Source organism: Gymnoscopelus braueri (genome assembly GCF_963280865.1).
Source record: "Gymnoscopelus braueri genome assembly, chromosome: 22".
Classification (NCBI taxonomy): domain Eukaryota; kingdom Metazoa; phylum Chordata; class Actinopteri; order Myctophiformes; family Myctophidae; genus Gymnoscopelus; species Gymnoscopelus braueri.
Window position 1 is genome coordinate 37660610 of NC_137624.1, and position 17487 is coordinate 37678096.

Below are 17487 nucleotides of genomic sequence, written 5' to 3' on the forward strand. Positions count from 1 at the left end.
AAAAAACAGCATACTGATTAGTATGTAGAGGCTGAAATCACATACTACATGTTACATATACTACATGCTACAATGTAGCATGTAGTATGTAATTTTGGCCACTACATACTAATCAGTGACTTATGGAGGAACAAAAAGAAAAATATATAAAAGCAAAAAGGAGTACTGCTCACTACTGCTTCCGGGGTTGCGCTTCCGGGTTCATCTTCCTCGAGCATGACAACCATGGATGTATCAACACGTCAGGACTAGAGAAAACTGTACACAGTCAACACTCACATTCTTATCTTATCCTTTGCTTTATAATATTCATATAATATACTGTTCTTATTAGACAAAACAAGGATGGCAGCCGACGAGGCGACGCGAAAGTTGGTGTCTGAGATCCCTCTACTGAAGACCAACTCTGGTCCCAGAGATAAAGGTATTATTATATTATTATAGATAACGGTATATTTCATAACAATGGTATATTTCACACATAAAGGTGTGCTTTACACTGCATGAGGTTTGGCAACTTACAATGTTGATGACTTCTTGTATGTTATTGTATGTCTTTAAATGTCTTAATGAACTGAATACATAGGACCACAATGGAAACAAGCCCTCAGGGCTTTTTGTGTTATCCTTTTAGCTATCGTACCACTGTACTATTTGCAAATTAATAAAGTATTCAATCAATCAAAATGTGTTTAGAAGTAAGTCTAGAGCCATACACATTTCATTATTATTGGTATTATTAGTATAGTATTCATTTAAGTACATAATCATGTTACCTGTGCAATATTTCTTACTAAGACAGTGCTTTGCAGAGCTATGGGTGCAGAGGCTGAAGGAGGAGTATTTATCTCTCATCAAGTACGTTGAGAACAACAAGACGGCCGACAACGACTGGTTCCGACTGGAGTCCAACAAGGAGGGGACGCGCTGGTTTGGAAAGTGCTGGTACATCCACAACCTTCTCAAGTACGTATGGCACATCATGGTTGGTGGCATAGTGCAGTGGTTCTCAACGTTTTCAGGCTGCGGCCCACCCCAAAATAATCATAATTTTAAGTGGGGACCCCCCCACCCTGACAAGCACTTGGAATGGTAGGAGTTTGACAATTTTGTTTGACTCGGTTCCACTGATAAATATTGTAAAAAAAATAGCCGATCTACAAGCTCAAGAAGTTGTAAGCGTTTTTTGCCTCTTTCTTATATTATTTGACAATTTGGCCAATGCTTGACCAGTTTTACTGTATAGTTTGTTGATTACTTTTGATGCAGTAATGGTCTTTTTTCTATTCTTTTCATTTTCTTTGAGGAGTTAAAAAGGTCACAGATGCACACAATCTCCTTGTGAACTATATCAATACCTTGCCTTGCTTTACCACCAGGTATGAGTTCGACATGGAGTTTGAGATACCGGTCACCTACCCCTCGACGGCCCCCGAAATGACCATCCCAGAACTGGACGGAAAAACGGCCAAAATGTACAGAGGGGGCAAGATCTGCCTGACGGACCACTTCAAGCCGCTCTGGGCCCGAAACGTGCCCAAATTCGGACTGGCCCATCTGGTGGCCCTCGGACTCGGCCCCTGGCTGGCGGTCGAAATCCCAGACCTAATCTCTAAAGGACTGGTTGTCCACAAGGAAGATCAATGAGTGAATTGAACCCCTTTAGCCTGGCTTTATTATTTCTTTTACAGGTTGTTTAAACCCACTAAGACCTGAGGCCAAAATGTATAATAAATCCTTTGCACAAATGTTCACAATAAAAACAAAATAGCAGATGTACAGGCTCATAGTGCGGCACAAAGTGACACGCCATGAGTTTGTATATCTGCTATTTTTTTAATAGCCAACCAATGTGCTATATATATATATATATATATATATATATATATATATATATATATATATATATATATATATATATATATATATATATAGTTAGAATAAAACATTACACAGACGCTTTGCTGGTTTTAATGGGTTAAAAAAAGACACATCCATAACTGAATGAATGAGTAAATACACAAGAAAGAGTTGAAATAACTGAATAAATATCAATATTAAGCCGTTTATTATGTACATTTGTGGTTTGTAGCAGTCCACGGGCACTGCTCCAAGAATAGATAGTTGCAAATGCAAAGGACACATTTCCATCGGGTCATAATAAAGTCTATAGAAACAGTCCGCACACAAAAATTTAAATAGATATCGCCTTGTGAGTGTGGACTGTTTCTATAGGCTGTTCAGAGAGTGCATCTCTGAAACTATTGACAGTAGAGCACGCTCAGCTCGGGACTTCTGTCCTCTAGTATTGGGATATTAAAGTGTAACTTAAACTATAATGTGTGTAAATCAGGGGTCTTCAAAATGTTTCAGCCCAAGAACCTGTTAGCTGAGAGAAAGATGAAGCAGGGAACCCACACACATACTGTTTAAAATAGTCTTGCAGATTAAAGGTTTTCATAGACTTCATAGATCATGTTTAAATTGATGTTTTGTGTTTGTTTGCACATTATCTTTTCTATTAATATGTTTGGATTAATGTTAATTTTCAGACATTTAACCATTAAACCCTAAATACTTAGTAAACATGACCTTTGGCTCTATACTTAGTCGACTCTTTTCTTCCCTCTACACAACAAACCTCTGTCAAATAGCCAATCTACAAGCTTGTAGATCAGCTATTTTAGGCAAATGTTCCCTTCAGAATAGGGATGCTAGGGTTAAAGTGGTTAATGTAAAACATAAAAGTTTATATAATGGGACCCCCTATAGGACCCCCTGTTTAAGACTCATTTGTACATGGAAGTGTTTAGACAGTACATTTATTTAAAAAAGAAATACTAGTACAACTAGTTTTCAATGCATCTTTTTATTGCAAAACCACATCATTAAACAGCAGCTAAAATGCTAACATGCTAATGTACAAAAATACGAACATAAATAAAAATGAAAAAATAAATAAAAATAAATTATAGCATTACTATTATTAAAGAAATATTACAGTATTTATTGTATGTACAATCCAGTTACCTGTCAAGACCATTACTAACACTACCGTAGTAGCCCCCCATTCAAATCAGTACTAATGTTAACGTCGATCCTGATTCCTGACTGGGTGGAAAGGTTGAAGTTCAGAGGAAAATTCTACAGTTTTCCAGTTCCAGAATGTCAGTAGATGACACTGAAGGTATTTACATCTCTTGCATGTCAATGGGTCCACTCCAGCATTGGGATTTGAAGTCACAACTCCATTATTTGCAACAATCATTAAAAAGATCTTGAATATTAGCACCCTTATTGACCACTGTTATACCAACTTGAAACTCACACTTCCTTTCTTTAGTTAGCATCCAGTGTTTTAAGTGTTCCTCTTCCCATATAAAATAAAAGGACAAATAGCATCAAAAGGTTCCTTCCCGATTCAAACTGACAGGAATATTATCGTTTGTTAGCGTCGGATGTTAACCCATTCACTCCGGGAACGCATCTCTGTCATTTTAGATTCCTTTGGGCTATTTTTGAAAAAACGTGAAAATGTGTGCAAATCGTTGAATATACATATTTTTAAGCGAACATTTGTAACTCAAATCTTTGCTTCTGGGGGTCCCTGGAACAAAATATTTTGAGATGTGTGTGTGGGTGGGGGGGGGGGTCGTGGCCAAATATATATCATTTTGGGTGTTCATTGACATGAAAAAAGTTTGAGAACCACTGATATTATAGCAACATAAAAAATTACTGTAAAAGCGGTTACACACCGGCGAATATGCGAATATACGCAAAATTCGGACTCGTTCCGAATAATTAAAAGACGCTTTTTTCGCTCCACGAAACTGGTGTGGAAGCTTGCATTGACTTTATAAGGTTTTTTAAAAAAGCGTATTATTCGCATGAAAAAAATCGCCCCGGTGTGTAAGGACCTTAAGGCTTTAGAAGACATTTGTAGAATCCCCAAAAGCAAATATTTGAGTTACAAATGTTCGCTTTAAAAAAACAACAACATATATATATATATATATATATATTCAAAGACTTGCACACATTTTCACGATTTTTCAAAAATAGCAGATCTACAAGCTCATAGCGCGGCACTCGGTGCCGCGCTATGAGCTTGTATGTCTGCTATTTTTGAATAGCCAAAGAAGTCTAAAAATGACACACAGATGCGTTACCGGTCTTAACACATCGAGTGCCAGAGTTTTTTTTAAAACAGGGTACATCCAGTGCCAGCGTTTCTTACCGTTTACGCCGATCGTTTTAGAGCTGTAGAAGCCTCCACGAGGACCCGGATGTAAACAAAGGGTGTCTGGGCGATGGCCGACGGTCCCCGTCTAACGACTGGAACAATAATATTTCTAACGCGGTCCGCCATTGCAGAGTGATCGCCCGTCGAAAATGGCTCGTTTTCACCACTGTAAAAAAGTACGGAGATATGGACCTTTTTTCTCCAAATCATTGAAGCGGACGGAAGTGACGTTTTTTTGGGCTCATGTCACATCAGTCCATTCCATTTTACAGGGACCTAGGGTCATTCCTAAGTTGCGTTTTGCCACTTGACGGGTGTATTTGAAAACATGTAGATGTGTTTGGCACTCAATGAGTTAATGGGTTAAGCAATCTTATATGTCCCGGCGGCTCCCCATTCAAATCAATGGGACCGCTAGTGCCGTTAAGTGGTGGGACGACAGTTCAGTACACCTGGACGACTTCGTCCCGTTCGGCGGGCGGCCAGCGCCCGTTGTCGCGCACGTTGCTGGGAGACGTCTTCCAGTCCCACGTGTGCACGGGCGACTGCCACCCGGGGCCATAGTTGGCCTCCATGACGACGTGCGCCTCGCACGGGACTCGAACGCGCAGCTCCAGGAGCTCCGTCCAGCACAGCGCGAAGCGAGGGAAGACGTACCTGCGGAGAGAGAATGAGAGAAAAGGAGAACGAAAGAATGAAAGCGAGACAGTATCAGTATTAGCAGTATTACAAATATTAGTGTCGGTATTAGTATGAATAGTACTACTATTGCTTGTAGTAGTAAGAAGCAGTATTAGCAGTACTAGTAGCTAGTACTATTACTTGTTACATTAGTAAGTAGCAGTATTAGCAGTGTGTAATTACTTGAACTTCCTGCCGGTTCGAGCCTGAGTTCCTCCGTTCCAGATGATATCACCGTCCTCGTAGTAGAAGAAGACATCTAACTTGACTTCCTGTCCCTGGAAGGACAACTCTAGACTGTCCTCTACCTGATGGGGGGGGGGGGGAGGGAGAGAGAGAGAGAGAGAGAGAGAGAGAGAGAGAGAGAGAGAGAGAGAGAGAGAGAGAGAGGAGAGGGATTTTAAGTTTTAAAGATTTTGCTACAAATAGAAACCAATGCTACAATTAGAGTCCCTTTCAAAAGTTCAGAGTTGGCGTGAGCACCTTGCCGAACTTGTGCTTGAGCGGCAGGCCAGCGCGCGCCATCGCTGTGACGATCTCGGGTCGGTAGTCGCGGGCCAACACGCCCAGGTCCACGTCCCGGCTCCATGTGATGATGTCACACTGCCGGAGCCACCCTGATTGGACGAGAGCGGAGCAGAGGGAGAGAGTAGTTTTTAGCATCACTTAAGGCACCCCGATCCTGGGTACGGGGCTGGGTGGAGGGGACCCCCTCCCAGGGACCTGGTGGTACTTTGTACTTAGACAAATTTTCAGAATTTTCAAAAAGAACCAGGCGACACGCCGCCCGCCTCTACCCAGACAAGGCACCCTAATCCTGGGTACGGGGCTGGGTGGAGGGGACCCCCCAGTCGGCCCTCCACGCACCAGCGGGAAAATTCCTTGAGGCAGGAAGGCAGAGGCCGTGCTCCCGGAGGGCCCTGGACACTTAGCACGATTTTTTATTTTTCAAAAAGAACCAGGGGAGGGGCCTCATGCCGCCCCTCTACCCAGCCCAAGACACCCCAATCCTGGGTACAGGGCTGGCTCTCTTCTGAATGTGTCCAATACTTTTAGAAGCACTAGCACTCACCCAGGCAAGTGCCGCTGCTCAGCCAGAAGGGAATGGAGAGATCATTCAGCGTCTTGGCGGAAAGGTGGAGGAGCGTCTTTGCTTGTCTGCGAAACTCTATCGCTTCCTGCCCACCATCATCTGGGTAGAGCTAGGGAAGGAAAGGAATGGATGAGTAAAACCCAACAGTTGGGTTGAGAACATGAGTTGAGACTTAACGAGAGATTTGATCATAGGCTCTTGCTCACGTCCAAATTGATTGCATTGGAAATACGCTCAGTTTGTTTCATAAATAAGGGCAATCTCCCTCTCCAATGGAGATGGAGGTAGCATAGACCTACGTACATACAAAAACAATGGCTGGTTAGCATAGAGCTCCATACACAATGAATGGCCAGAGAGTTAGCATAGACCTACATACACATGAATAAATATAGAGTTAAAATAGAGCTACAAACACTAGGCTTGGGCACGATACCAGGGTATTTCGAAAGCCTGACAGTATGATCTTCAATACTATTTCTACTAAACCCATACAGAGATTCTTCTGTATTGATGCGATGTATTGTAGTGCACAACATATGCCACTAGAGGGCAGTTTGAGATCAGCTGAGAAAGGTGGTGACTGTGAGTGGTGGGGATACAGCATGGGATAAATGCTTTAGCCACCGTTTGGGAGTATTTTCAGTTTATGCCTGATTCATAGGATCATGGCGCTGGCCAAAAACAGACAACCTACAAGCTCACGTCTCTATGTGACACGTTTTGAGCTAGGAAATAGGCTATTTTCAGCAAGCAACATTGTTTGACAATTCAATGGAGTATAAATTCAGCATTAGTCCTGACGATAAAGGGGAACCAGTCAACTAAGGTTTAGACTGCCCCAACGCTCCTGATTTCGTGTATAGAGGGGCGGGTGTATGAGCCGGCGAGAGATTGCGCCTGATCCCCATTGGTTCACCGATCTGTCCGTCAACCCCCGCCCCGTTAACACAACATTACGAGCGACGCCCACTGCACTCTGGTTGGTTGGGAAATGAAACACTTCCTCATACCGAGTACACCGACTCGCTGGGCCAGGCTTTTATTTTTTAGCAAAACTAAACAATAAAAGCCTGGAGATCGAGGCTAACTAAGGTTCAACTCCATTCACATCTCATGTCCTACCAACATTTCACTGTTTGTACCTGTATGAGTGGCTGACAAATAAACCCCTCTTAATCTTTGAACTCAAAGTGCATTACCTATTAGCAGCTATTGATTAGCTGCTACAAAACTGAAGCCATCATCAAACCCAGCCACAGCCATCAAACCTGTGACGAGGCTACAGCAGTCAACCATACTGGGTACTTGCAAAATTAACAAATTACAAAACATACAGCCAAAAATGTGAAACATGCAGGCTGCCACAACTATAGTTAACTTCCCTAACTTCCCTAAACTTTATTCTGATGGCCATCACCACTAGGGTAGGTGCCTTTTGCGCGAAGAGACACTTTGACGCAGTCAACGAGTTACAATGATGCATAATCTCTCCCTGAGATGCATTTTGTTAGGGAAATAACCATACCTTAAAGGGATAGTTCACCCAAAAAATGTATCGTTTTTTTTCAATCGATTAGTCACCCCATGGAGACTTGAATTCATGGATATTTTTTTTGTTTTGGTCGCATTCCTAAGCCAATAATTTAACTAGCAGACCGGTATGCAGCAGTTCCAGTAGTAGACACAAAGGAGACTCTTTGTGTCTCCTACCGGAACCGCTGCCTACCGGTAGGAATGTGACAAAAACAAAAAAATATCCATGAATTCAAGTCTCAACGGGGTGACTAATCGATAGAAAAAAGTCATTTTGGGAGTGAACTATCTCTTTAAGCACAAGGTTGAAAGTTGAAAGGTTGAAACTTGAACAAAGCCTGTGAAGGTGTTCAATTTCAAAACAATTTGCACACAATAAAAGCATGTTTTTTTCAATAAATAATACTTATCCAATTAGTAGTTCCACGCCTACTAACAGGAACGGTACATTTTAAGTATTCAAGTATAGCCGCACACCTTGATATGACCACTTCAAAACTGCGACACTGTCATACTATGAATATACATTAGGATGCAGTGCTTTGTGTACAGTTTAGATTATTTGTCAGTGCTCCTACCGTTAGACATGTTCCATCCTGATCTGGTCCCTATTCAGCTAAAACCATAATGCAGGGGTCTTCAACATTTTGAGCCCAAGGACCCCCTAGCTGAGAGACAGATGAAGCAGGGACCCCCCCCCCCCCACTATACATATTGTATAAAATTGTGTCGCAGATTAAAATTTTTCATAGATTTCATAGATAGTTGGATAGTATTTTCAGATAGTTAACCTTTTAAACCGTCAATATTTAGTCAGCTTGACCATTGGCTCTGTACTTGGTCTGCTCTTTTTCCCCCTCTACACCAAGCTCTCCGAAAATAGCCGATCTACAAGCTCACAACGCCTCGCAGCGCGAGGCGTTGTGAGCTTGTAGATCTGCTATTTTCCGCTAATGTTCCCCATCACACAACGATTTGACAGACCCCCTGTGGTAACTCTGAGGACCCCCCTACCTAGGGGTCCCGGACCCCCTGTTGAAGACCCCTGCCATAATGTATTTATTTTGGGGGCGGTGCTTCTGGTGAGACCAAGTTTGGTTTTGAATGGACTTCTGGAAATCACAGTTATAACAGATTGCTGTAATGACCAGTGGTGTCGCTACAAAGACTACAAAAATATAAGTCACACAGTATGACCTGAAGCCTGAAAATAGCATACAAGCTTCGAGTTTTAGATCCTAGCACTAAATAATAATATGTAAAAAAAACATCATGTACCTTACAATGTCAAGAAAGTGCGACGTAGACGTAATTCAAAAATAGATACTGAACACAAGCCTAACTGACGTAACACTCACCCGGTAGAAGTCACGCGCCTCCCGGTGTCGACATTCAACGTAGCGGGCGCTGCGCCGGTCTGACAGAAAGCGCGAGACATTGCGCGGGATTCGAACATCCAGGCCGTCCAATGTGGTCAAGACAAGCACCGGTCTGAAAGTGGCCCACCGCGTGTACACACATACAGTACACGCACACACACAGACACACACACACACACACACACAAAATACATCAGAACACACAATAATACACACGATTATTCAGATTCTTTATGCAATAATCACATTTTAACACATAGACTTTCATAACCAAATGTTTTAACCCATTAGGACCGGGAACGCATCTGTGTGTAATTTTAGATTTCTTTGGCTATTCAAAAATAACAGATATACAAGCTCATAGCACGGCACAGAGTGCCGCGCTATGAGCTTGTATATCTGCTATTTTTGAAAATAAATCGTGAAAATGTGTGCAAATCTTTGTATATATGTTTAACATACGTTTGCTTCTGGGGGTCCCTGGAACAAAACATTTTGAGATGGGGGTCCACGGACAAATACATGTCATTTTTGGGGGTCCTTGACATGAAAAAGGTTTGAGAACCACTGATTATAGCAACATCAGTTTTTTCAAAAAAACTGTTAGGATTTAGAAGACATTTGTAGAATCCCCAGCAAAGATAAAGGATAAGGATAATTCCTTTAAACGTCGTTCATGAAAGTCCTTGCGGTCTTGTTTCCAATGAGAACCTGTGAGCAATTAGGGGTTAAGAGTCTTGCTCAGGGACAAATTTAATCGACACATATGCTGACCTGGCCTGGAATCGAACCTGGGGCAACCAGGGCCTCTGGCTCCCTAGGCGGGCTCACTAACCACTCAGCTATGGCCGCCCCAGATCTGAGTTAAAAATGTAAAAAATATATATATTCAAAAATGTGCAAAAAAATTAATCACGATTAAAAATTAATAAATAGCAGATCTACAAGCTCGTAGCGCGGCACTCGGTGCTGCGCTATGAACTTGTAGATCTGCTATTTTTGAATAGCCCAAAGTATAAAATAATGGTTATAGCTAAAAGTCTAAAATGACACAGGATGCGTTCCCCGTCTTAATGTTTTGACCTGGGTGGCGAGGACTAACTGACCTGTCGTAGGCCCCGGCATGGCGCCCGTAGTCCAGCATCCTGAACGGGGCGAACGTCCGGTCGGCGGACGCCTTGAGCCGCAGCGGACCGTGCCAGAGGTAGTTCCCACTCCGCTCATACAGGAGCGCCACCTAGTGGGAGAGAGAGAGTTGGATATGATAATAATAATAATGATGACAATACTTCTGCTAACGGGGGCTAATAATTCCATGAATTAACCCTTTAAGACCTGGAACTGTGTCATTTTTAGATTTGAGCTAAAAAGCATAATTGTACACTTTGGCTATTCAAAAATAGCAGATATACAAGCTCATAGCGCGGCACCGAGTGCCGCGCTATGAACTTGTAGATCTGCTATTTTTGAAAAATCGTGAAAATATTTGAATATAAATATTTTTAAAGCGAACATTTTTAACTCTATTCTTTGCTTCTAGGGGTCCCTGGAACAAAATATTTTGATGGGGGTCCGCGGCCAAATACATATCATTCTGGGGGTCCTTGACATGAAAAAAATTGAGAACCACTGATATAGAAACATAGGTTTTTCAGAAAACTGTTGGGATTTAGGAGACATGTAGAATCAGCTTCAGGTCTTAATGGGTTAAAATAATGACAATACCAGTGCTAATGCTAACAGGACTAATAACTCCAGGGGTTCTAATAATAACATATAAAACTAGAAAAAGTGCTCCTCGGAGCACAGGTCTCCGCCAGGTCAGGTAGGTTATTATATTTACCATTTCTTCTTAGGCCTTGCACGGCAATCGGACACTGCCTTCATGATTTGAGGCATTTTGTTCCAAAACTTTGTGTTTTGCTAAATTAGACCTGCTGGTGGCGCTATAACAGGCCAATGTGAAAAGGGTGGCATTTCTTCCTCGGCCCAGTGGGAATGTGTGTGCAAAATTTCAAATATCCAGCAAACTTTGGAAGCCAATCTTAGCCAATCAGGATGGAACATGGAAAATCTTGACAGATACGTGTTGATCACATGACTATAGAGATACTGTGTACCGATTTGCGTGATTTTTTGGATAAAATCTGTAGCAGTAATATCCAAAAATGGGTTTTGCACAAATCGGCCTCCTGGGGGCGCTATAACAGGCCCATGCCTGGGGCAGAGGTTCTGAATTGGCATCCAGGGAGTGTGTGTGCACAGTTTCGCAGCGAGCGGGCCAACGGTGCGGGAGATTACCTGGTCGCAGACAGATGGACACACGGACACACAGACGGACACACGGACGGACGGACAGGGTGCAAAACATAATCTCTCGCCATGCCTTTCGGCCTGGCGGAGACAATTATAATAAATAATAATATGGCCAAGAAGAGAAATAATAAAAAAGTTTGAATATCAAATGGATTCAATCTTCTGGACTTTCCTGGCCCAATGTAACTTTAATGGACCACCAGAATTCAGCCTATAAAAGTAACTGAAGATTAGCATACCTGGACAACGTAGCCACGGTGGCGGAACAGGAAGTGTAGTGGAATCTGGTTGGCTGAGAGGTCGTCCATGCTGGCCAATCGCGGGTCTTCGCCTCGCACCTCCAGCACGTCGAAGCCTCTCTCCTCCGCCAACACTAGCAGAGAGGGCTAAACGAATGACAAAGTATTGTACTCTATGTCAGTTATCTGATCTCAACCTGTGGGTCGGGACCCTCAGGGGGGTCCCCACATGATTTTGGGGTGGTCCCCAGATGACAGTGAAGTGACAATTTAAGGACGTTTAAGAGCTTTTTTAATACCAAAAAAAGAAAGAAAAGAAAAAGATCATTACTGTATCAAAAGTCATCAACAAACTATACTATAAAAACTGGTCAAACATTGGCCAAATTGACAAATAATGTAAGAAGAAAGAGGCAAAAACTTTGAAAATAGCCGATCAATATTTATCTGTGGAACCGAAAATGTAATGCCTCAACTCCTACATTCCAAGTGTTTATTAGGGTGGGGGGTCCCCAGTTAAAATATGATTATTTTAGGGGGTCACGGCCTGTAAAGGTTGAGAACCACTGCTCTATGTTAGTAAAAGGATTATTTTTTTCACGACAGTGTTACCTAGCGAATTATAGACCATGTCGATTCCATAAATGCAGTAGCAGTAGAAACAACAATAGGCTCTGTGCATGACTGTAGTTCCCTTTTCCAGAAAGAAGGTGGCATTCCCGTTTCCTGTTTCGGGTCAGTTTCTCATTGATTGATTGAATACTTTATTAACAGGTTAAAAGGATAACACAAAAAGCCCCAGGGGCTTGTTTCCATTGTGGTCTGTTGTACTCATTCATATCTCCCTTTGATTGGCTCAGCAGCAGATTTGAACCGGCAACGCATATGTAGGTGTCGTGTGTTTCTAGTTTAAATTAGCTGCTGAGCCACTCCAATGAAGCCATGAGAAACGGACCCAGAACAGGATGGAAACGGGAATGCCACCTTCTGGGAATTTGGGGAACTACAGTCATGCACAGGGTAGGGAATCTAGGGATGGGACGGTTTGAAATTTACATGTCACGATTATTGTGGCAAAACATTATTGCGATTAACGATATTATCGCGATAATCAAAATATGCTTAACATTTTAAATGGCACTTTTGTTAACCACTTGAACACCTAGCATCCCTATTCTGGGAGGAACGTTCGCCAAAAATAGCCGTGTGAGCTTGTAGATCTGCTATTTTTGTATAGAGGGTTTAAGTGGTACTGAATTTGCAGCTCAACAATAGCCAATTCATCCTAGTGTATGACAGAGGACAATTTCACGTTAAGCGTTTTTTTTTTAATCGTGATAAACGATAACGATTATCGTCCCATCCCTACACAGATCCTATTCTACAACTTACGTCGTACTTCCAAAGGTTGGCCAGCAGGCCGAACGAGGTGATGGGCCGCCCGGTGCACAGGAAGGTGCAGTGTGGCTCCCTCAGCCGGCCGTCCTGCTGCAGCAGGTCGTCCTGGGAAAGCAGCGCCAGGCTGGCCACGTCCGCCAGGAACACTGGCAGGTTGAAGTGCTGCGCCAGGCTGAGGAACTTCTTCACTGTATTCTATCAAGATGAAGACATTTATTATCATTATTATGATCAAAATGATGTCTATTCACAGGATAAAAACATTAAAATCCTGATATTAAATAATAGCTTTAAAAAAGTAGTATTTAGTTAACAATTAAAGTGGGAAAAGACAAGTCGACTAGCTGCACACATCCCTATGTCATCCTTCGATTTTCTACTTTTTAACTCTATTTGGTCCTTGAAAGACACCATATACCCACTTGTCCTTGGTCTGTATAGTAGGCCTATGTAACTGTATAGTAGGCCTATGTAACTGTATAGTAGGCCTATGTTAACTGTATGTTTTACCTAGAGTTAATTAGCTGCAGTTATTAGTTAACTCTTAGTCCCCCGAGCCAGACTGTTGCCTCCCACAATTTTCAAATGCTTCCGTCACATACAGTACTGTCTGGAGCACAGAAGTGCAGAAAATGATCCAGAGGTACGTCTTTACAGTTTCGCAAATGTGTCCTATACTACTCCTACTATAAAAAAAATTAAAAAATCTAAGCCTATAAAGCTAGCTGCTGATCATTTTCTTATTTCAAAAATAAAATCATAAAATATTTTAAAATATATTTCCGTGAATGGAAATGACAAACAGATGACAGCTTCCTTTCGGGAGGCGTAGTTCCAGACTTTATGTACTGTAGCATTCGGAGATTGTTATAGTTGTCTGGCTACGTGAGAGTAGTTAACTCTGAACTTACCCACGCTACATCATTGGACGACAGGTGCCCTGTTCTACCCAGGAAGTGAGAACCAGGCTGAAAGAGAGAGGGGAGAGAGACAGTTAGTGTACTACTAATACTGCTACTAGAACTGCTACTAATACTACAAATTCTATACCATTACTGCAAATACTACAATAAATACAGTATGGGATTGGGAAATTGTGATAATTATTTCTAGTCACCGACTGGACTGTGTATGAAATGCCGGAAGGCTCTCTCCCTCTCTCTCTCTATTTGCTTATTTTACACATGATATGGAACAGGCAGCACATGTGAGGTTTTTGGTTGTTCGTCGTAGGTACACTCTAGGGCCAGGTAGTAGAAAACTCCACAGGCTTTGACCCCCATGGAAACAGTGTCTCAAATTCACACTTCCAAGTTTTTTAACCCATTAAGACCTGAGGCTATTCTTAAAAATGTTTTCTAAATCCTAATTTTTTTTTGAAAAAAAAAAAAAAAAAAATGTTTTTCACGATTTTTCAAAAATAGCAGATCTACAAGCTCATAGCGCGGCACTCGGTGCCGCGCTATGAGCTTGTATATCTGCTATTTTTGAATAGCCAAAGAAATCTAAAGTGACACAGATACGTTCAAGGTCTTAATGGGTTAAATAGATTGCTATTGCATCACATCGGTTCACTTTCTTTATTGTTATGTTATTTGCAGAATCAAAATGATTGTTTCCTGGGCAAATGACACATTTAAATGAACGTCAACCCCTGATTAAATAGTTAGTAGTTACTACTATACCACCGCTTACTAGTAATTCTCATAACTAATTAGATCAGGGGTCTTCAACAGGGGGTCCGGGCCCCTCAGAGTTACTACCACCAAATTATTGTGTAATAGGAACTTTCTTTTGTACATTAACCACTTGAACCCCAGGATCCCTATTCCGAGGGGAACGTTAGCCCAAAATAGCGGATCTACAAGCTCACAACACCTCGCGGCAAAGAGGCTTGGTGTAGAGAGGGAAAAAAGAGCAGACTAAATACAGAGTGAAAGGTCAAGTTAAGTATTGATGGTTAAAGGGGTTAAATGTCTGAAAATACACATTAACACTGATGACAGTGCTGTCAAACATGTCTATGAATCTATCTATGAAATCTATGAAAAAGTTCAATTTGCAACACAATTGTATACAATATGTAGTGGGGGGGGGTCCCTAGCCTGGTATCCAGCCTGCTTCGCTACGTTCGGCGGACTTTTTTTTCTCTCTTAGAAGCGAGAGAGAAAAAAATGTCCGCCGAACGTAGCGAAGCAGGCTGGATCCCAGGCTAGGGGGTCCCTGCTTCATCTCTCTCTCTCTCTCTCTCTCAGCTAATGGGTCATTGGCCTGAAAAACGTTGAAGACCCCTGTCTGAATAGAATCTATTAGATCACAGTATATATGCTACTGTCTCACCTTGTAGGAGTACTGTCTGTAGTAATACTACTGTCTCACCTTGTAGGAGTACTGTCTGTAGTAATACTACTGTCTCACCTTGTAGGAGTACTGTCTGTAGTAATACTACTGTCTCACCTTGTAGGAGTACTGTCTGTAGTAATACTACTGTCTCACCTTGTAGGAGTATTGTCTGTAGTAATACTACTGTCTCACCTTGTAGGAGCATTGTCTGTAGTAATACTACTGTCTCACCTTGTAGGAGTACTGTCTGTAGTAATACTACTGTCTCACCTTGTAGGAGTATTGTCTGTAGTAATACTACTGTCTCACCTTGTAGGAGCATTGTCTGTAGTAATACTACTGTCTCACCTTGTAGGAGTATTGTCTGTAGTAATACTACTGTCTCACCTTGTAGGAGTATTGTCTGTAGTAATGCTACTGTCTCACCTTGTAGGAGTACTGTCTGTAGTAATACTACTGTCTCACCTTGTAGGAGCATTGTCTGTAGTAATACTACTGTCTCACCTTGTAGGAGTATTGTCTGTAGTAATACTACTGTCTCACCTTGTAGGAGTATTGTCTGTAGTAATACTACTGTCTCACCTTGTAGGAGTACTGTCTGTAGTAATACTACTGTCTCACTTTGTAGGAGTATTGTCTGTAGTAATACTACTGTCTCACCTTGTAGGAGTATTGTCTGTAGTAATACTACTGTCTCACCTTGTAGGAGTACTGTCTGTAGTAATACTACTGTCTCACCTTGTAGGAGTATTGTCTGTAGTAATACTACTGTCTCACCTTGTAGGAGTATTGTCTGTAGTAATACTACTGTCTCACCTTGTAGGAGTACTGTCTGTAGTAATACTACTGTCTCACCTTGTAGGAGTACTGTCTGTAGTAATACTACTGTCTCACTTTGTAGGAGTATTGTCTGTAGTAATACTACTGTCTCACCTTGTAGGAGTATTGTCTGTAGTAATACTACTGTCTCACCTTGTAGGAGTACTGTCTGTAGTAATACTACTGTCTCACTTTGTAGGAGTATTGTCTGTAGTAATACTACTGTCTCACCTTGTAGGAGTATTGTCTGTAGTAATACTACTGTCTCACCTTGTAGGAGTACTGTCTGTAGTAATACTACTGTCTCACTTTGTAGGAGTATTGTCTGTAGTAATACTACTGTCTCACCTTGTAGGAGTATTGTCTGTAGTAATACAGTATAATACCTTGTAGGAGTACTGTCTGTAGTAATACAGTATAATACCTTGTAGGAGTACTGTCTGCAGTAATACAGTATAATACCTTGTAGGAGTACTGTCTGTAGTAATAGAGTATAATACCTTGTAGGAGTACTGTCTGTAGTAATAGAGTATAATACCTTGTAGGAGTACTGTCTGTAGTAATAGAGTATAATACCTTGTAGGAGTACTGTCTGTAGTAATAGAGTATAATACCTTGTAGGAGTACTGTCTGTAGTAATACAGTATAATACCTTGTAGGAGTACTGTCTGTAGTAATACAGTATAATACCTTGTAGGAGTACTGTCTGTAGTAATAGAGTATAATACCTTGTAGGAGTACTGTCTGTAGTAATAGAGTATAATACCATAATACCTTGTAGGAGTACTGTCTGTAGTAATAGAGTATAATACCTTGTAGGAGTACTGTCTGTAGTAGTACAGCTGGAAGAGCAGGAACACAGTGCTCGTAGCCACTAGTAATCCCAGTATGACTGATTTGTTCATTCGAGGCATTTTCCCTGTTTTGAGCCCGAATCAAGTGATGAGACGGAGGTGAAGATAACGCATGATTGGAGAATAAAAAGCCACTTTAATAACTAATAACATATATAATATATATATATCTATAATAACGTTATTAGAGAATAAAAAGCCTATGTAATAACAGCTGCTGCTGCTGATGCATGTTGCTGTTGTTGCCAAGCACTGTCGGAAAACAAAACACAGGGGACACTTCCGGTTTACGGTGGAAGGCGTGAAGCACTTCCGGGTGACGAATATTATCAACTTAAAGGAGTAGTTCACCCCAAAAAACTTTATTTTCTATAAATTACACACCCCATGAAGCCTTGAATTCCTGGCGATTTTTTAGTTTTTGTCGCATTCCTGAGCCAATAATTTGATGATGAGTCTCCTATTGACCGATGACCCGATGTCTGTGTGTGTGTTTTACGAGAAAAGTCATATTGCACCAGTAGGCTATTTTATATAAAATATAGCCTCCTTTACCAATAGCCTACTTTAATATGCAATAAAT

The 17487-nt window shown here is 41.6% G+C and overlaps 2 protein-coding genes across 2 annotated transcripts; one reads left to right on the top strand and one right to left on the bottom strand.

The window, feature by feature from the left end:
* Positions 1-210: 210 nt before the first annotated feature.
* ufc1 (ubiquitin-fold modifier conjugating enzyme 1) lies at positions 211-1861 on the top strand. Its single transcript, XM_080418982.1, has 3 exons — positions 211-424; positions 813-966; positions 1380-1861. The coding sequence occupies exons 1-3, from the start codon at positions 346-348 to the stop codon at positions 1645-1647; spliced, it is 501 nt and encodes a 166-aa protein (XP_080275108.1). The 5' UTR covers positions 211-345; the 3' UTR covers positions 1648-1861.
* A 2271-nt stretch (positions 1862-4132) lies between these two features.
* Positions 4133-17149, bottom strand: fktn (fukutin). Its single transcript, XM_080419074.1, has 10 exons — positions 16863-17149; positions 13800-13856; positions 12883-13083; positions 11491-11637; positions 10042-10172; positions 8915-9047; positions 6000-6129; positions 5411-5544; positions 5111-5235; positions 4133-4903 (listed from the first exon to the last, which is right to left on the bottom strand). The coding sequence occupies exons 1-10, from the start codon at positions 16962-16964 to the stop codon at positions 4690-4692; spliced, it is 1374 nt and encodes a 457-aa protein (XP_080275200.1). The 5' UTR covers positions 16965-17149; the 3' UTR covers positions 4133-4689.
* Between the last annotated feature and the right edge of the window lie 338 nt (positions 17150-17487).